General features: G+C 44.1%; 1 protein-coding gene across 1 annotated transcript in view; it reads left to right on the plus strand.

Moving 5' to 3' along the window:
- The window catches only part of itgbl1 (integrin, beta-like 1), a 52744-nt gene that overhangs the window by 24067 nt on the left and 921 nt on the right, over positions 1-27756 (plus strand). Inside the window, exons 8-10 of the mRNA XM_080412653.1 lie at positions 14384-14500; positions 19587-19733; positions 22682-22795. Of these exons, the coding sequence (XP_080268779.1) occupies positions 14384-14500; positions 19587-19733; positions 22682-22795 (378 nt within the window). The remainder of the gene's footprint in view (positions 1-14383; positions 14501-19586; positions 19734-22681; positions 22796-27756) is intronic.

Consider the following 27756-nt stretch of genomic DNA (forward strand, 5'->3'; position numbering starts at 1 on the left):
TATGTTGATTACAGACGTACGTACATACATACAAATGTACGTTCGCACAGAAGTTCCGTGCATTTAAGATGTATGCGTTGAAAATGCTAATAAAAACAGTTTGAATAATACATTTTGAATGGCATTGTTCCAACGTATATGTATGGCAATTTGTTAATAATGTAAATCCACCAGTACTTTCAAAGATGCTCTCCTTGGAGCATGATAAATAATCTGCCGTATTCATAATTTACACTGATGCAGGAGCCAAAAAATCCATTCAGTATACAGTCCATTCTCTCCAGGTCTTCTCTCCATTCTCTGTTGGCTACTTGGCTTTAACATTATTATAGATCTCTGGGGAAGCCCTGGTGTTGTTCCCATATAGTTCAGGGTAAAGCGACGTGCCAATGCTGGTAAAGTTACACAAAAGTGTGCTGTATTCTACTGGCCTCACACTAATTAAGCTTGACGTGTCCTTATTGAATTTGACTGTTAAATGTCTTGAGCATTTGCCAATAATGTGGTGGGCTCCATTAGGAAGGGCATCGCCCACCTGGTCTCTGGGCTCCCCTAGATTCACTATGGGTTAATGTAAGCCATTGATTTTCTGTCCTATCTGAGCGGGGATTTCTCAGCTCGGCCACTCATGCATAACCCAAATGACAGTGTACAGTATGCACACGATGTCGCGTGGCATAGTAATGCCTGATTTATACTTAGTTCTGTGCCATGTTTCGCACGGGAAATAGCAGATCTACAAGCTCATAACGTGTCACGCTGCGACCCGTTGTGAGCTTGTAGATCGTCTAGTTCCAGTGTGCGACACCAGCTCACGCCTAGACATAAATCACCCAAAACCGGCCACTGGTATCCCTCAGTCAGGCCTATGGGAATGAGGCTGGTCTAATCCAGACACCTGAAGCAGGCCTGGGCTGGCAAGCAGTCATGGGACTGTTACCATGGAGAAAACAACATTGTCGGCATCACCACGGGCCAAGTTAAAGGTAGGGTAAGTGATTTGCTTTGGTTAAAATAAGTGTTAAATAGCTCTATATTCTGATAGTACTCATTGCTATAGAGTGTTTGTTCAGTAAAAGGAGTCTCCTTGTCTCTCCACCTCTTTATTAAACAGAAAATGCATTTTCGTTTCAGTTTCAGTTTCATTTCCAATTTTATCCAACCAGGACAGAGAACTCAATCAGGATACAGATTAAACAAGTGAAATTGGAAGTGATGACACTAAGAAATGAGCAGACAAAATTGGAACTGGAACACTATACAAATTAAGCTTAAAAATTGGTACTTTCTCCTGATTGGCTGAGATTTTGACACCTACCGAAAAATGTATTTTCTGTTTATTAAAGAGCTGGAGAGACAGGGAGACATCTGTTACTGAAAAAACACTCTATAGCAATGATTACTATCAGAATATAGTATTTTAACCTTTTAACAAAATACTTTTTGTTTTAACCAAAAAATATCACTTACCCTACCTTTAACTGTGGAAGAGTGACAGGGATTTGCTAATGGAAGCTCCCACATCTGTCAAGTTTCAGTCTGGACTGTTTGCTATACCCAAATTCAAAACTAGGTTGGTGCCCTGCAACTACAATATTTATTTATCACATGTTGTGACTGTTCCCTGGTAGTTACTACTTTGTGTATCCTTAAAACCAATTCCATATGAAAAAGCCCACAGTGGGCAGACAGTATGCCCCCCCCCCCCCACACACACACACACACACACACACAACGTAATGAAACAGTAAAGATTAAGTTGTGCTAGGAGAGTTAATTAGCTTTAATTCCTCCAGCAGTACCTTTAAATTATCTCCTATTGCTGCTACAAAATGGCACTTTAAATTGCCCTGCGCAAAAGAACAATTAATGGGCTCCATGAACTCTGTCCCTTTAGCATGTGGTTTTGTTTTTTCAGGCCACCCACTCGATTAATTGACAAACAGCGTTGTAGCTGAAGACCGACAGTTTACTTTGCATATTCCTACAGCTGGCACCACCACAGTGAATTTTAAACAAAAGTGTTCCGATGCATTATATTGAACTGAGGACATTATGACACCTCACGCGCACACACGCACACACACACACACACACACACACACACACACACACACACACACACACACACACACACACACACACACACACACACACACACACACACACACACACACACACACACACACACACACACACACACACACACACACACACACACACACACACCAGAGAATGTATACCCAGCCAGTAAATTGAGGTCATATGATTTTGAAGGCAGCGTCGATATGTCATGGATTCTCCCTGCTAATCTCTTTTTACACTCTCATTGGCTGCTGTACCCAGGCTGTTAATCTATTATGTGCATATAGAAAAAACACACCATTCTTAATGTCTTTGTGTGTGTGTGTGTGTGTGTGTGTGTGTGTGTGTGTGTGTGTGTGTGTGTGTGTGTGTGTGTGTGTGTGTGTGTGTGTGTGTGTGTGTGTGTGTGTGTGTGTGTATGAGAGAGGAAATGAGAAAGTGACAGCGGGAGAGTGGGAGCAATATTAAATGTGTGTGTGTTATGTGGGTGCATATCAGCTTTTGCGTGTGCGTGTGAATTGCATGTATCTTTCTACTAAGTTTATTAACTTTTTCCCCATGAGGATTCTCTCTTGGCTTAGTGTTTGGAAGCAGAGTGTCATGGTTCAAAACTAAATGATTATGAAACTCACAGAGGCGGAGAAAAGGAGGGGAAAGAAGGGTAAGAGAGGAGAGAAGAGATCTGCAAGAGACAGGAAGCAGGGTGGGAGAGTAGAGAGAGAGAGAGAGAGAGAGAGAGAGAGAGAGAGAGAGAGAGAGAGAGAGAGAGAGAGAGAGAGAGAGAGAGAGAGAGAGAGAGAGAGAGAAAGCAAAGGTGACAGAAGAGGAAAAACCATCAAGGCATGGATGAGTGCGGCTGGCACAGCTTGAGCAGCAACGCCTTGAAATTCAAAACAGCAGCTTCAGAGCCTTTTTCTTCCAGAGAGCACAAAGTCAGGCGCTCGTCGATCGCACATTTTTCCTTCGGCGGTATTTCCTCACGGAAACACCTGCTTTTATCATATTTCTGCTGATTGCTGGGATTCCATTCTCTGCAAAAGTCTGGGCTTCCCCTCCACACGATTATCACTAACTGTACACATGTGTGTGTTAATAGTTTGTGCTACTCTACTTACAGTACGTTTGACGTACGTACTTTAGGATGCTGCCATGACTTTACACTTATAGAAAATATACAGTAGATATTATGGGAATATTACCGGTGTAAAGTGCAGCCTGCAGAGATATAGTGGTATATATAGGTTTGGTGTTGTAACTTTTGGCCTTATCAGCAAGGTAGTACGTTATAGTAGGTGCTAATGAACCCTGGAAATGGAGCATACTCTCATTACTACTCTCACTGGCAGTAATGATTGCCTATGCATCCATATGGATTCATTAGCCCACTGGTACACGGAGCCCAAAAGTGCCCTCCATGCCATGTGCTGAATATATGTCCTGATTAATCACAGCTACCAGAAGGGAAGGAGGACGCGAGGGGATTGGCTCAACTTACACCATTTAATAGCCTTTCTCAGGTGTTATTTTAGGGAATGTCAGTTCAGTTGCACCGTGTCGGGGTTGTAACTGTCTTTTGAATAATAACTCTTGAGGCTAATGTATTAGTTATACCATTTTCGGTCGTCTGACAAAGTATAAATGAGGGTTCACCACTTAAGCCTGATTCATATTTTTTATATAATATATAGTTTAAACATTTATAAACTTTATGACATACTGTATAATGACGACATGGCCAAAATTAGGACGGCAGCTTGAAAGTGGTATAAAGTCAATCGTTCAGACGGTGCTCTCTTTATGTACGGGTAAATAGGTATATAGTACTCATCTTTGGACCACGAGGTTCTGGGTTTAATCCTGGGCACCGCTAACTCAGTGTATGAGTAGCACGGTAGTTGTGCGGTAAGTACTGGGAGCTGATTTTAGGTGTTGCGCTCCACCTCAGCAATCTATCTCCCAGGGGTCTCGCACATAAAAAAGGGGATAGACACTCTCGTTCTTGGCCGATACTGGCAATAAGCCACTCCTACCTACTAGCCTGGGAAGCATACCTTTTCGGGTCTATGATCCGGTCGGGAGCGGAAGTAACCCTACGTCACCAGGCGCGTCATCCGCGTCATCAGGTGGCCGGAACAGCAAATCCGGAAAGACTTCACCCCAAAATAGGTCCGTCCGCAGGCCTATCTAATAAAATCCTTGATGCGGCGTAGTTTAGCTTATTTTCTAAATATAAATGTGAGTGTACTTTCCGGAGACTATTTAGCGTCTGTCTACCTTTGTTATCCCACAGGGAAATTCTTTTTTTTAAAATTTTTATCCCGCGATTTTTGTAACCCATTTTTTTTCACCCGGTGCCAATTTCCTAAGTGATCCTGGGCGCTACACCAGCCCTACACCAGTATTACACCTGTCACCCCACAGTAGGGAGGCCAGGGCCGAGCTCATGCTTCCTTCAGGCATGAGAGCCAACTGACCTTCTTGTCACCTGACAGGGGGGAGTTTCCCTGGTTGGACGTAGCGCGTGGAAGGAACACGTTATTCCAACCAGTTCCCTTCCCCTCCATCAGGCGCCCCGGCTGTCATGGGGGAGGCGGTATAGTGACCAGGATTCCCACAGGGAAATTCTATTCCATTTAAATAGGGATTGTGGAAACAAACAGGGGGAACCAAAACAAAGCGGCTCCGCCAAACCGGAACGGCATATTCCGGAAAGAGGAATTGCTTATATATATTTTTTTTTCAGTAGGCTTGGCCGAGACCGGATCACACAGGCCATTAATAACGAATACCAGGCTTTCTTCCGAGGTGGAAACACTGGTGACGCGAGGTTACCTACCTTCTTACTTTCATGTATGTACTTACAACAAAATATTTCCCACCCAGTTTTAGCTACGTAAGCTATGAGATTGTTCTCAGACTCTAGTTGAGTGAAGTGTTTAGAGACTGTTGTGAGTTGGTCTATAGACACACAAGTAAAACTTGAAATATGTTTCCCATGAACCAACAAGACCCTGTCTCCTCTTAAGATTATATTAAGCAGGGATTGAATGAAAGAGATGAGAGATGTATACCATTTAGTAATGCCTCAAAGTAATGCCTGTGTCCACAGAAAGCATTTTTTGATGCTCTGCATTGGTAAAGATGCTCCACTTCCCAGTGTTTTTCAGCGTGTTTCAGTGTCTTTTGGCAGAGCACCCTGAGCGCCTCAAGTAGAGAGGAGCCGTTCTTCAATGTCATTTTTTTTGATTGATCAATCAAAATTGAGGAAGAGACGAGACTAGTAAACAGCCATCCAACACTCCATCCCTCCCCTCTATGCCAAAGATCTGCGCTCTTTGGAAGTGCTCTGCACATACATATATATATATATTATTATTTTTTATATCCAAAGTATTTCCCGCAGTTGTTTAGACAGTCTAATAACGAAGATGTGTCACACTGTCCCAGCAGGGTGAGATGTTGTATGGAGAGCGACGGTTGGTGAGAAATCTGAGAATGTTTGTTCTGTATCCCACTGTAGATGCTGGGCTTTGGGTGCTAATGGAATGGCTTTTCATTCACACCACAGGATGTGACACAGCACAGCTTGGGGAGGGGGGGGTTGGATTGTCTGTCGCTGGGATTTGTCATGTTGGGTTGGGACGCTGGACCCCTTCGCTAGCTGTCACAACACTCACAACAGGGAAAGTGGCATTGAAGGCCAAAAAGAAAGAAGACAAGCTTTGGAGATAAACAAGGCTGCATGCCAAACTGGCCTTGAAGTTACAGATCCTGTGTTGTTCAATGACAAGTCTATAGGGATTGGGACTTTTATCCCATGTCACTCACATAGACAAGGTTTGAACAGACCTGCTGTTGGTTGTATGCATCATTGTGACTATTTGTGGCATACCTCAGTGTTTCATTTCCATCCCGTTCGGGACAAACGGTATCAAAATGTGTCAAGACTGGTGATCACTGATGTGACCATGTTATTACTGTGATGTCGTTTACTTCTTAGAGACAAATACGTACGCAAATACGTACGCATACACACACACTGGAGCAGGCAGCTGTGACGACCACAGAGATAATCGATAAGGCAGGGGTGTTATGACATCACCGGTTGCTAGGGTAACTGAGCCCCTAGAGCAGATGGTGGTTGGTGTGTTATCACTGAGGCAGCATGGAGAGGTTGCTTGCTAGACAGAGGCCACTGTGACACTACGCACGCGCACGCACACGCACACGCACGCGCACGCGCACGCACACGCACGCGCACGCGCACGCGCACGCGCACGCGCGTGCGTGCGTGCGTGCGTGCGTGCGTGTGTGTGTGTGTGTGTCTGAGCCTAGGAGGTACAAATAAGGGAGACCAGGCCACGCAATGTTGAAGGTGCAAAAAAGTGCCGTTTAGTGATATTCTTATTTACATTATGTACAATATGCACAGGGCATAGACAAAATGCACAGGACATAAAACAAAACAAAAAACCACAACCAGGGGATGCAGATGTTGCCAAAATAAACTATGCAGATAGGGCAAACAAAGACTAAGCAAGCAGTCAGTACCTAACTACTAAAACCTAACCAAATCATAAATACATAAGTGGCAACCACCCCTTACCTAGTGTGTCTAACAAGAATCCAACCTACGTGATGATTAGATGCCCATGTCTTACCTGTCCCAAAGTAGGGCATACACACATTAACAAAGTAGGTGAATTAGATACTAATGTTAGAAAGTTTGCTCTGGGATTCAAACAAAAGCACAAGGCCACAACAGACAGGTCATATGCAGTAAAGAGACTGAGCTGTGGTGGGACCGAGCCTTTTATAGACAGCAGATGGTTATGAGTGGATGGAGGTGGACAGCAGATGAGGTGATTGGTGACTGGAGGTGACTGCAGAGAACGATGGAAATCCCAGACACAACAACAAAACGAAGTGGAACGTAACTGTGTGTGTGTGTGTGTGTGTGTGTGTGTGTGTGTGTGTGTGTGTGTGTGTGTGTGTGTGTGTGTGTGTGTGTGTGTGTGTGTGTGTGTGTGTGTGTGTGTGTGTGTGTGTGTGTGCGTGCGTGCGTGCGTGCGTGCGTGCGTGCGTGCGTGCGTGCGTGCTTGTGACTGACTGCAGCTAATCTAGCAAACTACTAGGCCGATCAGGTGTTTTATTGACAGTCAATTGTCATGGTCTGATCACATCGATGGTATTGTGACAAAAATGGGAAGGGGCATAGAAATGGTCAGGAAGTGCTCCACCTACAGTATTTAACATCCTCTCATGTGTCAAGTCACACAGTCCTTGTTTTTTTGTCTCCTGCAATACTGTCCTGTTATATTGTCAGCGTGTGGCAACTGATGTTTTTGTCCTCAGTTTCCTGCTTGCCATGGATGTCAAAACTGTGCAGGACATTACTGTTGTGTTGCCTTAAGGCAAATGAAAAATGTTTCTGTTTAATTCTATGCAACATGTTTATATTTCTATTCACATTAGAAAGGCTTGTGAGTACTTTATTGTGAAGACGTGTAGCCATGCATTTATTTTGAAGTGAACTTTGTATATACTACAGTCACTTCCTGTCAGCACCATTTTGATGCAGCAGTGCACAGAGAACACACAGAGAACAGCATGTCAGAGCTGTGAGCCCTAAAACAGCCATCTAACCCACTTGGAAGCCTTTGAGACGCAATGTCGTGAGTTGTGTTGTTGATTTCAGTTATTATAATGCCTTGTGATGTTTTGTGAATGTTTATTTGGAACTTGGGATTAATTATTTAACCATGTTTTCTGCTGCCTGCAGAGTATAGTAGTAGCCTTGTGCACAGGTGTCTGTCATCTACCTAATTGCTTGAAGTGTGCCTTGTGATTGTTATGTGATTAGCTACTCACCTGATTTCTTTTTGCTCTGATTGTAGTTTGCAGTACTGTCAATTAAGTACACAGACACTGAATGTTTGTATTGTTTATTATTTTGCAGTTTTCACCGTCATGTCATTGAGGAAGTGTGACAGTAAATGATCAAAGCTTACTCCGACTCTGTCTTCATTGGCTGCGGTTTACCTTGGTGTTTAGTGACAGTTCCCTACACTGCATGAGAACACTACAGTGAAAAGACAGCATTTGAAGTTTTCAAGTGAAGTGACAAGATGGCCTCTAAAGCAAGCAGCAAGGCGCCCAGTGCTGGGAGCAGCAGGACATCGTCCTCATCAGGAAATGCGGCCTGTGCCCGAGCCAAAGCTGAAGCGGCCAAGGTGAGAGCACAATATGCTACTCAAGAGGCTAAATTAAAAATGGAAAAAGCTGCCAGAGAGGCGGAAAGGATAGCGGAAAAAGCTGCCAGAGAGGCAGAAACAATAACAAGAGATGCACAAAGTCAGTTGGAAACATTAAGAATAGACACAGAGTTGGAAGTGCTAACATCACAGCGAGATGCTGATGCAGCCATAGTGGAGGCGCAAGTGTTGGAACGCGCTGAAGCAATGTATGTTGTAGACGAAATAGAGATATCTGAATCAGAAAAGGCGAAAATGGAACGCACCAGTGAATACGTCAGATCTCAAATTGACTTGAAACTTCGTCCTCTCCAACCATCTCACGCACAATCACACGACTCCTTTGTATCTGTAAACGAAGTTCCACAACCACAACCCATCAGCAGCAAGCTAAAGTCTGTAAAAGTCGACAACACGTACTTACCAAAGTCTGTGAAAGTTGAAGATTCACACGTACCTGCACCACACTCTTCTGACCCGTCAAGAGCTAGGATGGCGCCTGGAGTTAAAAAAGCTAACCCCTCCATGAATGTTCATGCTTCGTCCTATGTTCCCCAACATAATCACCCAGCTAGCACGCCACCTCCAGCAGAGCCATTGGCACAGTATTTGGCACGACGAGACCTTGTCAATGCAGGACTGTACCAGTTCGACGATAAGCCAGAGAATTACCTTGCGTGGTTCTCCTCATTCACCAGTGCAGCTGGTGAAGTTAACCTCACACCCATCCAAGAATTAGATCTCATGACTAAATGGCTGGGAAAGGAATCTGGAGAACAGGTGAGACGCATACGCTCAGTACATGTTGGCAACCCCAACCGAGCATTACAGAAAGCATGGGAGAGACTGCGGGACTGCTATGCTGCCCCCGAAATAATTGAAAGGTCACTGTTTCAGCGGCTGGACAGTTTCCCTAAGATTTCAGCCAAAGACCACGTCATTTTACGTGAACTAGGGGATCTGCTTATGGAGATCCAAGGAGCCAAGGAGGACGGCTATCTCTCCGGTCTGTCGTACCTCGACACCCCACGTGGAATTGGACCAATTGTGCAGAAGCTTCCATTTGGACTTCAGGAAAAGTGGCTGTCTTCAGGGTCATGCTACAAAGAAGACCACCATGGTCGCTTCCCTCCATTTGATTATTTTTGTAACTTTGTATGCTATGAGGCAAAGAAGCGAAACGACCCTAGCTTCATGTATCAAGACAGCACCACGTCACACACAAAACCAGAAAACTCCATAGTGAGGAACTTCAACACCAACAAACCCATCTCAGTTCACCAAACCGATGTTTCTACAACCAACAACGACCCTAACAAAAACTGCCCAATACACAACTTAATACACCCTCTGAAAAGATGCAGAACATTTAGACACAAATCCCTTGACGACAGAAAGGCCTTCCTGAAGGAGAGAGGCATATGTTTTAAATGCTGTTCATCAACATCCCACATAGCCAAGGACTGCAATTCGGTTGTGAAGTGCTTAGAATGTGACAGCACCCATCACGACGCGGCCATGCATCCTGGCCCATCACCTGAAACCAACATGGCTCCTTCACCGTCACAAGTGAACGGCGGGGAGGGAGAAGAGCAGCCTGACACGGCTGTGGTTGAAACAAGCTGCACAGAAGTTTGCGGTCCAGGGGAGTGGAGTCGCTCATGCTCAAAGATCTGCCTCACAAAGGTGTACCCCAAGGGTGCAAAGGACAAGGCCATCAAAGCCTATGTAATTCTGGACGAACAGAGCAATCGCTCATTAGCCAGACCAGAGTTCTTCCAGCTGTTCAGTGTCAAGAGCAAACCATTCTCGTACGACCTCAGAACTTGTTCCGGCGTCACCGAAACATCCGGCAGATTGGGAGAAGGCTTCCAGATCGAGTCTCTGGATGGTGAAACTGTCATCTCTCTCCCACCACTCCTAGAATGTTATGAGCTCTTGAACAATCGTTCAGAGATTCCGACGCCAAGCGCAGTGCTGCACCAGCCTCATCTTCAGCACATTGCCAAGCACATCCCTGAATTGGACCCAGAAGCAGAAATACTTATGTTACTTGGAAGAGACGTCCTTAGGGCACACAAGGTCAGACAACAGGTCAACGGACCACACCATGCTCCCTTCGCCCAACGTCTGGACCTGGGCTGGGTGGTAATAGGGGAGGTGTGCTCGGGCAATGCACACAAGCCGACGGTCAACACGTTCAAGACCAATGTGTTTGAAAATGGTTGCCATTCAACTCCACAACCCTGCACGAGCTATGTCAAAGAGACAGAGCAAGTGTACGTCCACGATCTTGTTCAATGTATGAGTCAGGACTTACCTGCAAGATCCTTACCTGCATCCCGCCTGGTGCAGTCTTCCTGGTTCACCAGACCCTCCCTCCTACCTAATCCACCTGCAGAGAAAGCGGAAACAAATGAGACATTCAACCTAATCGAACCTGTAAAGGATTTAGAAATCCAACCACAAGTACAAACCTGTGCTACTTACCTTGAAGAACCAATACTTACCTCCAACTGCATCCAACGCTTCTCCACCTTCATCGACTCCTTGATTCTCCAGCAGAGCTTTCGCTTAACGGTACTTTGCACACTGATGGCAGAGGTCACCACTATCATGAATGCAAAACCACTTCTACCTGTTCCTACAGATCCGCAAAATGGCAATGTCTCACCGTCTATGCCCCTAGCTCTGGTGAACCAGTTCTGGACCCCCTGGAGCGATACATACTTACCCTCCTTGCCACACCGACAAAAGTGGACAGTGGCACGCAGAAATCTACAAGTAGGAGACCTAGTTTTGCTCAGCGACAAGCAGACCACCCGCAACAGTTGTCCCATGGGCAAGATCCTTGCCATGTTCCTCGGAAAGGACAGACATGTGCCAACTGATCGAGGCAATGTAAAGACCTCTCTCACAGAAATCGTTCTGCTTCTACCCAACGGCTGATCTAGAGACTGTCTTGGACTCCCACAAGTTAATAGTGACCTCACACAGGTCAGATGGTGTGTTGCCTTAAGGCAAATGAAAAATGTTTCTGTTTAATTCTATGCAACATGTTTATATTTCTATTCACATTAGAAAGGCTTGTGAGTACTTTATTGTGAAGACGTGTAGCCATGCATTTATTTTGAAGTGAACTTTGTATATACTACAGTCACTTCCTGTCAGCACCATTTTGATGCAGCAGTGCACAGAGAACACACAGAGAACAGCATGTCAGAGCTGTGAGCCCTAAAACAGCCATCTAACCCACTTGGAAGCCTTTGAGACGCAATGTCGTGAGTTGTGTTGTTGATTTCAGTTATTATAATGCCTTGTGATGTTTTGTGAATGTTTATTTGGAACTTGGGAAAAGTTAATTATTTAACCATGTTTTCTGCTGCCTGCAGAGTATAGTAGTAGCCTTGTGCACAGGTGTCTGTCATCTACCTAATTGCTTGAAGTGTGCCTTGTGATTGTTATGTGATTAGCTACTCACCTGATTTCTTTTTGCTCTGATTGTAGTTTGCAGTACTGTCAATTAAGTACACAGACACTGAATGTTTGTATTGTTTATTATTTTGCAGTTTTCACCGTCATGTCATTGAGGAAGTGTGACAGTAAATGATCAAAGCTTACTCCGACTCTGTCTTCATTGGCTGCGGTTTACCTTGGTGTTTAGTGACAGTTCCCTACACTGCATGAGAACACTACAACTGTAGGAGTGGAAAATACACATAGAGGACTGGTGCAATCATGCGTGTCCCTTTAGTCTATATTACTTTCATAGACTGACTGATAAACTGGTTGACGTGCTTTGGCTGCATGATCTAATTACTTTATAATTTTTATGTCAGTTTGGACAATGGGGGCTGCTGTCATTTACCTTCCGGGGTTGATTTGTGTTCCCAGTCCACCCCTGTACAAACATAATTGACACAAACAGGGAATCATCAATCACCATCCTTCATCATAGAGCTTCCCTCCATCCGCTGTCACTTTACACGCACACAAACCTAAAACAATTCATCACGCCACACCACACAGAACGATGAGGGCGTGCCTCCTGGTGGAGATTTGCACAACACTGAGTGCAATAAAAGGTTTCACTACACTGGTGAAGTGATAATTCTGCCATGAGCTGATGTTGTGTGGCCGTCTTGCAAGTTGACATTACACACTATTTGTATTTCATGTGCTGGCCTTGGCTTTCCTATCTCAGCACAGCTAGTCCACCAATAGAAGTGGAGGCGCGCACACGCACACGCACACACACACACACACACACACACACACACACACACACACACACACACACACACACACACACACGCGCGGGAGAGAGGCCCGCTTGTTATAGACACGTTTCGGATGTTCTTAAGTTATTTGCCAGAACTGACAAAAGCCCAGCAGGAGTCTGCAGGAGCAGGAAAAGCACCGTGAAGAAGGATGATTGCACCAAAAAGGAAATAATCCGCTCAATAAAACGAGGAGGAAAAAGGGCTGAAGTGTTTAAACCATCTGTTTTCATCCAGCTGGATAATTCGCCTTTTGCGATTATTTTTCCCCACACTGAGAAGTTCGCGTTTGGAGCGCTTCTGGATGCTTTGTCTCTTCAGTATCATGGATCACATTTTGGTGCCTGTTACTGTACATACTGTAGATACAATCACATGGCAAAAAAGAATGAGGATTAACACAATAATGTTCACGTCGCTTGAATCACAGGAGGCGAGGCATGTCTCTCACTTCAACTGACATCAGCAGCATCAGCATGGTAAAACAAGTGAGCACAATGTGTGCTTACTGCTTACCGGAATGATAACCCTAACCCTAACCATTTACAAGTGTTGTATCATGTACTGTAGCTCAGGAAATCCACACACAGTTAACTACTGATCCTGCACCACATGTCGTTCCGTTCTTAAGCAAAAAATAAATAAATTTTTTTTTCTTGAGCAATTCGTGTTGCTTCTTTACTCTGACTTAGTATTGAATCGCGCTGCGCTTCTCAAAAAACTTGTGTCATGCCTGGTGTGAATGCACCTTAAAGGTGTAAACACCTTGATTCAAACCCCTGTCTCCCACATGGGAATCCAATCATTTACCGCTCATCCAGAGTGGAATCCTCCCATGGCCAAGGGAGATATGGTTTTGGGATTCTAGCAGAGCTACTCTGCTATAACCACCCACCCAAATCCAGCCCTCAATGTAACCACCTTGGTTCGAATGTGGGTCCTCTAACGGGACCCCCAACCAACTTTGGGTGTTCTCATCATAAACCTGCAACTGGACCAGTGCTGCACTTAAGATGATGACACACTCGAGAACCACATTAAAGAGTATTTTATTGTAGTCCTTTCCCCGCCGTCGATAAGATGTGTACACTTTTGTGGTGGCAGCAAGTATTGCTCTGTTACTTTTATAATAATGTTATGCTAGGCTACAGAGAGCACAACATGCTGCACAAGCAGGGATTATTGTGATATGGATCTCCCTTGGGTCTGAAATAAAGATTGAATTGAATTGATACAATTAATGGATGAACACAAAGCCAATTTATTTTTCCAAAACCAACAATTTAAACTTGAGTAATGGCTCGATGTGAAGGTTTAATTTGCACAGCCTTTTCCCTCGAGAAATCTGCATTTGAGGGTCACGATCGAATGCAACTCTTTGAGAGAATATGTATAACAAAATGTGGAATAAGTAGAATATTTATAACAAATGTGGAATAAGTAGGCACGCTGCACACCTCTGCTGATAGGTCAGACACACTGAAATAGATGATGTCTCTCTAATGAGCTTCACCATAAGCCTGCATGCTCACTCAATATGCTCCCCTGTGGCCACACTCACTAGAGACTGGGTGATTGAAGTTAGAGAGGAACATCTTGAGCTGTGTGTGCGTGTGCGTGTGTGTGTGTGTGTGTGTGTGTGTGTGTGTGTGTGTGTGTGTGTGTGTGTGTGTGTGTGTGTGTGTGTGTGTGTGTGTGTGTGTGTGTGTGTGTGTGTGCACGTAACTGGTCAGATATGAACATACAGCACTTCTCTGTGTGCAGGGCAGTGCCAGTGCGGGCAGTGTACCTGCCACCCCCCAGGGGACAGCCGTGTCCACGGGAAGAACTGTGAGTGTGACGACCGCCAGTGTGAGGATATCAACGGGGAGATCTGTGGAGGTGAGGATACATGCATGCATGTGCACGCGCACGCGCACACACACACACACACACACACACACACACACACACACACACACACACACACACACACACACACACACACACACACACACACACACACACACACTGTATTTGGCCGTGGTCTCCCATCTCAAGTTCCAGGGACCACCAGAAGCAAAGATTTGAGTTACAAATGTTCACTTAAAAATATATATTTTCAAAGATTTGCACGAATTTTCATGATTTTTCAAAAATAGCAGATGTACAAGCTCATAGCACGGCACTCGGTGCCGTGCTATGAGCTTGTATATCCGCAATTTTTTAATAGCCAAAGTATGAAATAATGGTTCAAGTGGTTAAAATCTAAAATGACAGAGGCTTTTCCCGGTCTTAATGGGTTAATATGATAGTGTACAAAAGACACCAAATGGCTGTAAAAAGGCAGTGATTCTCAAGCGTTTCTGGAGCAGGGCCCACCCATCTGACGGCTTTGAGTGGCTGCCATGGTCAGGTCGGTGGGCCGTATGCATTATAAGATCGGGTTCCGGCTCAGATCAATGGAACTAACATAGTATTATGTACATATCTTTTCGTATCAAGGACCCCCAAAATGATATGTATTTGGCTGCGAACCCCCCCCCCCATCTCGAAAAGAAATTGTGCCAGGGATTTTTCAAAAATAGCCGATCTACATGCCCATGCGCCGTGAGCTTGTAGATCTGCTATTTTTGAATAGCCAAAGTGTAAAATATGGTTAAAGTGGTAAAAAAATGATTGTGACGCTATATTAACTAATTTAGCTGTGGACCCCCTGGTACCCCCCCAAGGACTCCTGTGGGCCCCCGGACCCCACTTTGAGAACCAATGCCCTATACAGTACCACTAAAGCCTGTGTTATACTCGAATCCAAGTACCCCTTTTACCCCGTTTGTCTGTCTGTGACTATTTTATGCCCATATGGAGATCTCTGTTGTGTCCCTTTTTATACCAATTTAATCTCCACACATGCCCATATATGGGCATATTGAGATTTCCCATTGCAAGTGTCCTTGCAAGGGAGAGCCATAGAAAGAGAGAGAGACGTGCTGTTATATAATATATCTGCAAATTATTCAGTTTCAGTGTCTGTGCGTAATAAACACAGTCACTGTATACGCACACGTCTCCACAGAGTCTGTTTTCTTGATGTGCTGCAGAAGTGGTCAAACGTGATACATGCGTCATTTGCCAGCTCTTAACCCCTTCAATCCGGGAACGCATCCGTGTCATTTTAGATTTGAGCTATAGCCATTATTTTATACTTTGGCTATTAAAAAAATTGCAGATATACAAGCTCATAGTGCGGCACAGAGTGCTGCGCTATGAGCTTGTAGATCTGCTATTTTTGAAAAATCTTGAACATTTTGTGCAAATCTTTCGAATGTATATTTTTAAAGAGAACATTTGTAACTCAAATCTTTGCTTCTGAAGGTCCCTGGAACAAAATATTAGACAAATGTTCGCCTAGAAAATATATATATATAGTGCCGTGCTATGAGCTTGTATATCTGCTATTTTTTAATAGTCAAAGAAATCTAAAATGACAGAGATAGATGGGTTCCCGTACTGAATGGGTTAAGTAAGTGCAGTGCCTTACTGTCAGAGCTGAGTATAAGGGGGCAGAGTGTGCAACACTTTGCTGCTACACTCAATGTTAATGATGGGAATGTCTTTGTGTTCGATGCTAGAACTCTGCTGGGTGTTCAATCTGTTCCCTCTCTGAGACTATCTTCTCCCATACATTATTCTCCCATGTCTCATATGCACATACAAGCTCATGTTTACTGTCTGAAGGCATTCACACACACACACACACACACACACACACACACACACACACACACACACACACACACACACACACACACACACACACACACACACACACACACACACACACACACACACACACACACACACACACACACACACACAAGTAGTAAGTATGCCCTGAGGAGGTGCTCTCTAATGGGCTTTTGGGGAGCTGTGCCGTTTTCCATCACTGGTGCATTGCAGTATCCGAGGGCAAGTTGCTCCTTTAAGGGGGATGCAATATTTATGTGAATGCATTACTGGGGCTCATCGTGCACTGGGACTGCCCAGAGACAATGCTTCAGCCGGCAGCCAGGGACACTTGGGGACTTGCAGGGAAGCACCATTGTGAGCTGCATGTGTGCGTGCGTTCTCATGCACACACACACACACACACACACACACACACACACACACACACACACACACACACACACACACACACACACACACACACACACACACACACACACACACACACACACACACACACACACACACACAGTCTGTCAACTGTCAGGTTGACACAGATTAGATGGTATAGGCGGAGGCCTGTGCAAGTTATTAGGCATGTGGCTAGAATAGTTGTGGGTAGGGGGAGTACGCTGGCTCCTGAGATGGACCATCTCCCAGAGCTCCATCCCTCACTTGGCAAATGTCTTCCCTTCTCCCTCTTTCCACCTCATCCTTCTCTGTCAGTGATCTCTTAAACTCTGATGAAATCTCTCTCTCTCTCTCTCTCTCTCTCTCTCTTGTACATCATCGGTTGGGCTTATACCATTCTGCATAGAACCAGAGACACCTTTTCCTCCCTTGCCTCCCCAGCCTCTACAGGGCAGTGCTGTGTGATGTGTGTGTAGTGTGGAAGGCAGGTATACAGACTAATTGACAGTGGGCTATGGTGCCGCTCCTCCAAAGCAATTAACTGCTCTCCCAGGCTGGCTGATTGGGACAGCCATGCATGGCCCGCCAAGGCTGCCACTCCAACCCAGTTGAGTGACAAACTCCAGCTAGTTCCCTGTACACACACACACACACACACACACACACACACACACACACACACACACACACACACACACACACACACACACACACACACACACACACACACACACACACACACACACACACACACACACACACACACACACACACACACACACACACACACACAGAAGCCTCCCCCTGTACCACCACTGCATGACAAGAACCACAATAGGCTAAGAAAAAGAAAACAAACAATAATTAGTGTCTCAGACAGAGACAGAGACAGAGAGAGAGAGAGAGAGAGAGAGAGAGAGAGAGAGAGAGAGAGAGAGAGAGAGAGAGAGAGAGAGAGACACAGAGAGACAGAGAGAGAGAGAGAGAGAGAGAGAGAGAGAGAGAGAGAGAGAGAGAGAGAGAGAGAGAGAGAGAGAGAGAGAGAGAAGCAATAAGAGGAAGATGCACATTGCATTGCGGAGCGAGAGAGAAATGTAGGTATTGGGCAGGAGATGGGGCGAAAAATACACATAAACAGAATATTGAATATATACTGAAAACTACTGCTACGAACTGAGTTAAATTATTACTGGTGATATGGATGTAAAAAAATATATAATAATCACATTACGATTCACATTAGGAGAGATTCAACTGTATTCTGTGGAATACATGAGTTGTCGGCATCAAACAATCATTGCCACAATATAGATTTACTGTCCTTAACATGAAAATGGTGTAACGTGCTCTCCTTGTCCCCTCAATCTGGTCTTTGAAACAAGGGAACAATGAAAAATCAATCAATGGTGCAACTGCTTTCACATGACTGCCTCACATTTGTGTGAAGCCTGATTTTGAAAATAGCAGATCTACAAGCTCACAATGACGCATTGTGAGCTTGTAGATCTACTATCTTCGGCGTGAGTTACCTGCGCACAACTACAGTAAATCACGCATTTAAGCATTGCATGAGTGATCCAAAAGGTCTTGTTAAAGATGAAAGAGAGTGTGTGTGTGTGTGTGTGTGTGTGTGTGTGTGTGTGTGTGTGTGTGTGTGTGTGTGTGTGTGTGTGTGTGTGTGTGTGTGTGTGTGTGTGTGTGTGTGTGTGTGTGTGTGTGTGTGTGTGTGTGTGTGTGTGTGTGTGTGTGTGTGTGTGTGCGTGTGTGCGCGCGCGCGCGCGTGTGTGTGTGTGTGTAGCCTTCTGTTATGTTGCAGACCCATTAAACCACCCTGGCCAACCAACCACCTGTTTCAACCAATTAAATGGTGTGGCCTGTGTGTGTGTGTGTGTGTGTGTGTGTGTGTGTGTATTGTCTATGTGCGCACACATGCGTGCATGTGTACACTTGTCAGTGTTTGTCTGCTGTAGCCTTCCTGTGTTGTTCTCTTTTCTTCCCCTCTCTGAAGTGGTTGAGGTTTGTTAAGGCGAGGACAAGACCAGCAGTGACAGTTCCTTTCATGTCTCCCAGGGAAATACAATAAGCCTGCAGTCTCTCTCTCTTGTCTTCCTGTGGGCCTGTCTCCTTGTACCGCCTATTAGTGTCAAGGCTCACCTTCTTTCTCTTGTCAACTGAATGTGTTTCTGTTCTGCATCAGCCCCCCCACCCCGTTTCTCTCTAATGGGCCTAAAGGTCCATCTACCAGAACACCGGCATCCAACCACTTGAACCCTTTGCATCCCAATTCTGGGGGCGAACATTTTGGCAGAAATAGTATATCCACAACCAGGCACACGCTCACAGTACTCACAGGCTGTCAGAGAGGAGATATGGTGTGGAGGGGAAAAAGGAGTGGGCCAAGGATAGACTCCTGGGGGACCCCAGTCAATGAAGTATGTGTGTATAGGGCAGTGGTGGTTGCCAAACCTTTCTGGATCAGGGCCCACTTGAAAATCTTGTCCCACAGCATGTTCATTTTCATTTTGATCAGTTAATCTATTGTGTTTCAGCTTGGATCAATGGAACTAACATAGTATAAGAGCCTATTTATCTGTATCACAATGAAAACGTTTTAAATCAAATATGCCATGTCATTCTTTTTTCTTTTAACATACTGTTTTATGTTAATGTATTATAATGAAAATCTTAGCGTTTTGCATCCTATTTGGGGACCCACTTGCAATATCCTCACGGTCCAGCGGTGGACCCCGGCCCATAGGTTGGGAATCGCTGATATAAGGTAGAAGTGATTAATGAACACTCCAGATTTGACTGTGTGTGTGTGTGTGTGTGTGTGTTTCCTTCACAGCTCACGGCTACTGTTCCTGTGGACGTTGTATCTGTGAGGGGGAGTGGTTCGGGAAACTCTGCCAGTTCCCACGGACATGTGACATGAGTGACACGCAGAGCAAGGAGCTCTGTGAGACCGATGGCGGAACCCTGTGCAGTGGGAAAGGTGAACAGAATTTCAATATAATTACTTGCTTGTGGATCTGCTGTTCTCAGTGCGTGACAACGTCGTACGACGGAGCATTAATTAGGCATAAGCAGGCCTGGAATTTCGTCATTTGAGGGGCAAGGTGGCCTTGCCCCTCAAAGCCTTTGGTGTTTTCCAGTTTTTTTAGGGCACAAAGGCCAAATGCCAGAGCAGGAAGGCCATCAAATAAAACAAGATTTTAGTCCATTGAAAGAATTGATTGAATTTAAGGGTTAAGGATGATTCAAAATTTAATATGTAGACTATCTGCAGTGAAATAAATAAATAATGGTATTTTCAATCTGATCCATGCTCAGCCCTGCACCAATCAAAGTCACTGGATTGACTTAAGGATGGGGACTCAGGGGAGTTAAAAATTCAGAATCTCAACAAAAGACACTGGCGTCTACATATTGACAAGAAAGAGACACTGGTGTCTACATATTGACAAGAAAGAGACACTGGTGTCTACATATTGACAAGAAAGAGACACTGGTGTCTACATATTGACAAGAAAGAGACACTGGTGTCTACATATTGACAAGAAAAGAAACACTGGTGTCTACATATTGACAAGAAAGAGACAGAGGAGAAAGTGGTGCTGTCAGCTGGGCCATTAAGGCCACTGTGGCCTCAGGGCATGCCATTGTTTTGAGGGGCACAAAAGGCCAAAGTGAGGGGCAACGGCGGCCATGGCCTTCGTGGCCTCCCTGAAATTCCTGCCCGACTGTCACCACACTAGGACATGCATACAAGCAGCCAGCCTGCCTGAGGCATCACAAGTGAAAATTCCTGAAAATATATGTCCCCCCACACGATGACATTTAATCCAGCACATTATCCGGAAAGAGAAAACAAATAATCATATGCTTTCAAGATAGTTTGTTTTGTAAATCTGAATGTATTTTATTTTATGAGCAATAGTCACCCAAATCCTCTTTTGCATTGCGTCCCTCCAACTTTTTTCAGTGTTTTATTATTTAATTAATCAACTTCCTCATCACTGAATTTAAATTTTTTTTCTTATTCTTTTTGGGTTGAGGGCTCCAAATTGTACGAGTATAATTTTTATACGAGCCTTACGCGCGCCTTTGTAGTAGTGGTAATGTAACTCTGGGCCTGAGAGAGAACATTATACCCATACACACATTTCACGCTGAACAAGGCTCCCTTGTAAAAGAGATCTTGTTCTCAATGGGATTTTCACCTGTATAAATAAAGGTAAACATACTGCATTGCTCTTTACTTGTTTACTCTACTGTATATACGTAGATGCCAGGTTTGATGTCTACCTGCTATCCAAGTTACTTTGTAGCAGATAATTGTTTTCTTTGCACTTTAAATTCTCAGCGACTTATCCTGTTGATGGTTGACTAGGGTTCATGCTCCTTTACTCCGACCTTGAATGGTTTACATTTGCTTCACAATGTGCATCACCCTCACTCATTCACACACCGATGGTGGAGCCAAGGCAACCATGAAAGGCACCATCAGGATCAGTCATGGTACAATATCTTGCTCAAGGACACTTCGACAACAAGCCAAGGGGGGTGGGGGATTCGAACCAGAGCCGCTCTACCTCCTGAGCCACTGTATTTCCCTGCATTGCACTTTGTAAATCGCATTGGATAAAAGCATCTAACTTAAATGATAAAATCAATGCATGATTGAAACTAGAATAACAACGTATCTCTGGTTGCTGCCTGTCAGTCTATTTGCCAATCAATTTATAATAGGCGAATTTGTTTCTATTTTCAAGAGTATACGTGACTATACTGAAAATACAACAGTCCAACCGCAGTTGGTCCAGACCTGCACAGAGTTAGTTAAGAGCCAGTGGTGTGAAAATGAAGACGAGCATGTTCATTCTCCATGCTCCACAGCATTCAGACACAAACATAAAAGACTATCTCTCTCAGCTCCTCTCTCCTCTCCTCTCCCCTCCCCTCATCTCCTTACCTCGTCTGACTCTCTGTCCTTGTCTCTCTCTTGCCACTCTCTCTCTGCCTCTCTCTATCTTTTCCTCATTCCTCCCACTTTCAAATGCGGTGTCAAGTGGAGGCTGGCCTCCTCCGCTCAGACTGGTTCCCAATGATCCCCCCCCCCAGCCGTGTTGATAGAAGGTGGATGAAATTGGAAGAAAAAAAAAACCCGGCCCCCCCACGCTCTCACCATGGCCACACCAGACAGAGAAAACCAGACTTGTACGTTCATTTCTGTCTCGTCAGCCTCCTTCTCTACCACCAGAACACTTAACACCTTATTATCCTGTCCTGCTGTCCTTGAGGAGCAGAGGGAAGTAAAAAATGCTGACGGGAGGATGGCTGAGGGGAGGAGAGGGATGTTAAAAGAGGGTATACGATTTGTTTGGGTGCGTGATGACCTCATATTGATTCTGCCTGCTGTTGATCGTCTTCACAAAATGTACGCGCAGATTTTCAGCGTGTGTGTGTGTATTACTATACCAAATACTATCCCCACAAGTATAGTACAATATGAGAAAAATACATTGTGAGGACCAGTTTTATTGGTGGAAAAAAAGGAGCTACGTTTACGATTAGGAAAAGATTCAGGTTGGGGTTCGGTTTATGCGTTGGAATTGGAGTTAAATATGATTTATACTTAGTTTTGTCAGTGTCATGTACAGAAAGATAGCTGATCTACAAGCTTCGGCTTTATAGGCTTATGGTTAAGATAGCATTTTTCTTTAAATGGCATTCATAAAATCACTGTCTTAAAATGTTGATATCCTCACAAGTATAGTAATAAGTGTGTGTGTGTGTGTGTGTGTGTGTGTGTGTGTGTGTGTGTGTGTGTGTGTGTGTGTGTGTGTGTGTGTGTGTGTGTGTGTGTGTGTGTGTGTGTGTGTGTGTGTGTGTGTGTGTGTGTGTGTGTGTGTGTGTGTGTGTGTGTGTGTGTGTCGGCAGGGTCTTGTCACTGTGGCCAGTGTATGTGCTCTCCCCAGGACTGGTGGGTGTCTGGAGAGTACTGTGAGTGTGATGACCGAGAGTGTGACCAACACGATGGCCTCATCTGCACAGGTGGTGTACACACACACACACACGCGCACACGCACACACACACACACACACACACACACACACACACACACACACACACACACACACACACACCTTTTATTGTTTGTTCTGTCCCAATTCTACAACAGTTAATGGCTTTGGCAATGTGTCAAGGATGGAGAACCAACAGAAAAGGCAACATGTAAAGAGGGCGCGCACACACGCACGCACGCACACACACGCACACACACACGCACGCATGCACGCCCGCACAGATACTTCTCACAGGAGCTGTCTTTTCTGAGCTGATAATGGACATTTCAGTCTGTTTATAATTATTTCTGTCCTGGGGCTTGCCAAGAATTTGGACAGCTGTTTAAAGTGCTCGCCTTATTGCATTTCATGACACCAAATGTCAGCCACACTGTCACACAAATTAGGGATCAGCATTTCTAAGATGAAGTCAGTGGTTCTCAAACATTTTCATATCATGGACCCCCATTTAATTGAAATAGCTGATGCTCACAATGCGTCACATCGCAACGCATTGTGAGCTTGTCTTTTTAAATGGTTAAAATGATTTTAATGCTACTGTATATTAACTCATTTTGCTGGGTACACCCTGGCTGGAATACCCTCAAGGACCCCTGGGGGTTTGAGAACCAGTACCTTAAAAAACAACAACGAGAAGATACCCTCATGTATTTCAAGAGAAAGAGAAAACAAAGAATCTATGACTGTCTGTTAAATGTTACTGATTAGCATATTACTGATTAGGGCATATGTCACCATTACCATATGCATGAGGATTATTGCCTTTTCTAATTCGGAAAGAAGCAAGTTCTGGAGGGGGGCATCAAATAAGCAAATGAAAGCAAACTCAGTGCCCCCTGTACACTCCCCCCCCCCCCCCACCCCGCCTCCCCTCCTCAGGTGCACGCACACACACACACAGAAGCACACCTGCACCTTCTCCCTTTTCACGAGGTACCAGTGAATGCTAGCTAGTTTCCAAAATGTGTCTTATGACTTTGCCAATCAATTACTCTGCATCCCAGAATTTCATGCATTCGTCAAAGCTGTAGATTCTCATTACACATACAATTGATGAGTGATGTGGAAAATTCTACGCATTAGAAATGCCTGCTGGTTAATTTCATGCACCAAAGATGATAATTCCAGCAAGCCATTTTAGCCTATGAGACAAAAAAGTCATTTGCACATACAGTATCTAACAAAGGTAAAAGAAAAAAGGAAAAAAAACTTTCAAACAAATTAGGCCTCCCAGTCACCATGACATACAACTAATTGTCTTTGTCAGAGGCATATTGTTGAAATTGCAAAAAATCCCTCTAAATGCGAAAATTGCTTGTCTCTCTCAGATAATTCCCAACGAACATAACATTGTTTCCTTATTGCTGTCTCATCGTCTAATCTGCCAAATCTCTAAAATGCAGATGAGTCACTCTGGCATCAGAAGGGCATAACCTTAGAAAGACAACCGTCTGTTCTTGCTCCGGTGGCAGACAGCTTGTTGTTTACAGATTGCCATTGCAGTGGCCTCTCTTGGTGCTGCATGTCAGCCTCCTTGTCCCCTGGACAAGGCTAAATGAGTGGCAGCTCTGGCAGGCCTGCACCCTGGGAACCAGTAACCCACTATCCTGCTAAGCCAATTCTGTCGGAATGGGCCACATATCGCCCCCTCCCTATACCTCATGATCTTGTTCAGCTCTTCCATCCCACCCCCACCACAACCTATTTTCTGCCTCCCCTTTCTCTTCCTCTACCATCATCAGGTTTCTCATTCCTCATCCACTTATCCTCCTTCTCTCCTTTTTTTTGGTTAATCCTCTCCCTGGCCTGTCCTCCAGCATCTCCTCCCTCCATGGGCGAAGCGCTGTGGTATATCTGTCTCTTCCGCTGTGTGACAGGCAGACAGCGGGCGTCCACCTCCTAACCCTGCCGCCTCCCCTCTGACAACTCAGCACTTGACATGTGCCATGCACAGAGGAGCCGGGGTAACATCCAGAGTGGGATGTTACAACAACTCTTCAATAAATGAGATAGATGCAAGGACTATAGGCCGCAGGTGGATTGACAAAACAGAGTCATATGTTTGGGGAATGTGAGAGCAGCTGCCGTCAAGTGTGTTGATAGCTTTCTACAGCAGTCAACTGCTTCTGATTACTTTGGTCCCCCAAGGTTTATTTTTGGCTTTATTTCAGATTAGGTTAGTGTAGAGAGACAGAATACCAAGGACAAAGAGAGAAGTGGTGAGAGAGGAGAAACATGAAAGAAAAGATGGAGGTGGGGTCGCAACATTTCGAACCCCATGCAACATTTTTTAAGTGGAACGATACATCTTTGAAGTGGAATGCAACAGTTTTGGAAGTGGAACAATACATTTTTTAAGTGGAACCTAACATGAGCAAAAAAAAAATTAAGTGGAACGATACATCTTTGAAGTGGAACGTAACAGTTTTTGATGGCTAGGCAAGGCAATTTTATTTGTATAGCACATTTCGATAAGGCAATTCAATGTGCTTTACACAGAACATCAAGCAAATGAAACACAATTATACAATGAGGATGCATAAAACAAAATAAGTAAAAATAACAGATACAATTACAGTGCAGAAGAAAAAGAAAAAGAAAAACTCAATCAAAGGCAGCGGCAAACAGAAAGGTTTTTAGTTGTGTTTTAAAAGAACTAAGAGTGGCTTCAAACGTGCAGTTTTCTGGGAGTTTGTTCCAGATATGTGGTGCATAAAAACTAAATGCTGCTTCCCCACGTTTATTTTTGGTTTTAGGGGCAGAAAGCAGACCTTTGCCAGATGACCTGAAAGATCTGGATGGTTCATGATATCGCACAAGATCAGAAATGTATTTTGGCCCTAAAACATTCAAAGCTTTATAGACCAACAGTAGTATTTTGAAATAAATTCTTTGACACACAAGGAGCCAGTGTAAGGATGTAAAAACTGGAGTGATATGCTCCATTTTCTTGGTATTATTAAGGACTCGAGCAGCAGGGTTCTGAATCAACTGTTGTCATCTGATAGATTTTTTAGGGAGACCGTTACAGTAGTCAAGTCTACTGAAGATGAATGCATGGACAAGTTTTTATAGATCCTGCTGAGACATATGTCCTTTAACTGTGTTATATTTTTGAGGTGATAGTAGGCTGACTTTGTGATTGTGTTAATGTGGCTGTTTAAATTCAGGTCTGAGTCCATGACTACACCAAGGGTTTTTGGCTAGATGTTTTTAACATTACCGATTGAAGCTGGGCGCTGACTTTTAATCTGTTTTCCTTAGCTCCAAAAACGATTACTGTACAGTACTTCCATTTTGTCTTTGTTTAATCGAAGATAATTATGGCACATCCAATTGTTGATTCGTTCAATGCATTTACTCAGTGTTTGTTACCATAGTCCTCTGGTGATACCATTATGTAGATTTGTGTATCGTCTGAATAACTATGTTAGTTTATTTTGTTGTTTTACATAATCTGAGCTAGTGGGAGCATGAATATATTGAACAATAGAGGCCCTAGAATGGATCCTTGCGGAACACTGCTTTTGATTTATGTCCACACAGATGTGTAATTAGCGATAGATACAAAATAGTCTCTGTTCTCTAAATATGATTCAAACCAGTTTAGTACTGTGCGAAAGTCCCACCCAGTTTTCAGTCTGTCTAGTAATATATTGTGATCGACCGTGTCAAATGCAGCACTGAGATCTAGTAATACTAACACTGAAATTTTGCCACTGTCTGTATTTAAGTGGATGTAATTGAAAACTTTAACAAGAGCAGTCTCAGTGCTGTGGTGTGCTCGAAAGCCTGACTGAAGTGGAGCAATACATTATTGAAATGGAACGTAACATTTTGGAAGTGGAACAACATGAATACAACAGTTTTGAGGTGGAACGATACATCTTTGAAGTGGAACCAACAGTTTTTGAAGTGGAACGTAATATGTTTGAAGGGGACCGCAACATGTTTGAACTGGAACGCAACTGACATGATACTGACCATGATACTGGCATGATACTGGCATGATACTGACCATGATACTGGCATGATACTGGCATGATACTGACCATGATAGTGACCATTATACTTAGCCTGATATTATTTAGATGTAGAGTGAAAAAGTTCCAAAAGATGGGTTTGAACCAACAACCTTCATGAAACAGTGATTCATCTCCTGCACCACAGAGGTATTGAAGATATGTGACACAAGACTTAGCTCCATAGGAGTTAGACTAGAGAACTATGACATCACAACACAGCTTGTAGATCTACTATTTTTAGACTGTGCAATAATGTAATACTGTATGTGGGAGGCATGTGTACCTTACCACTGTACCACCGTGGTTCACACTTCAGTTCTTAACACAATCAGTTCTTAACTGTTAACAGTTAAAGATTGGAGCCAGATACAAACTTGGAAAACATTGTTGGATTTGAACCAAGAATCTCCTGTTAACAAAGCACTGACTTTTCTCCCAAGCTATAGGTACATAGATGATTCTTGTGACAACTAATTGTACCCGTACTCTAGGATTTAGAAGCAAAGTGAAGATGATCCAAAAGGCGGACTCAGGGACCATGTGTTTCTAGGACACTACCTTATCTCCAGCACCACAGAAACTTGTGACAACTACTTACTAGTTGTCACAAGTACTCAAAACAGTGGATTCAAACCAGGGAAAAATCAGTTATTACTTTATGCACTCATGATTTAAGTACATTATGAGCTGATTATTACATTAAAAGCTTTTAGTACATGAAAATTATTACATTATGAACCGTTATAACATTTTGAGCCGTTATTACATCATGAGTTGCTACAGCTGTTGAGTGGGCAAGTGACAGCCCAAACTCTCCTAAAAGCCTAAGCGTTTCCTAAAAGCACAGAGTATTCTAAAAGCCCCCCTCCTCCACCACAAAGCCGCTGCCAGGGAAGCAGGGTG

The sequence above is a fragment of the Gymnoscopelus braueri genome (assembly GCF_963280865.1).
Source record: "Gymnoscopelus braueri genome assembly, chromosome: 18".
In the NCBI taxonomy this organism is placed as follows: domain Eukaryota; kingdom Metazoa; phylum Chordata; class Actinopteri; order Myctophiformes; family Myctophidae; genus Gymnoscopelus; species Gymnoscopelus braueri.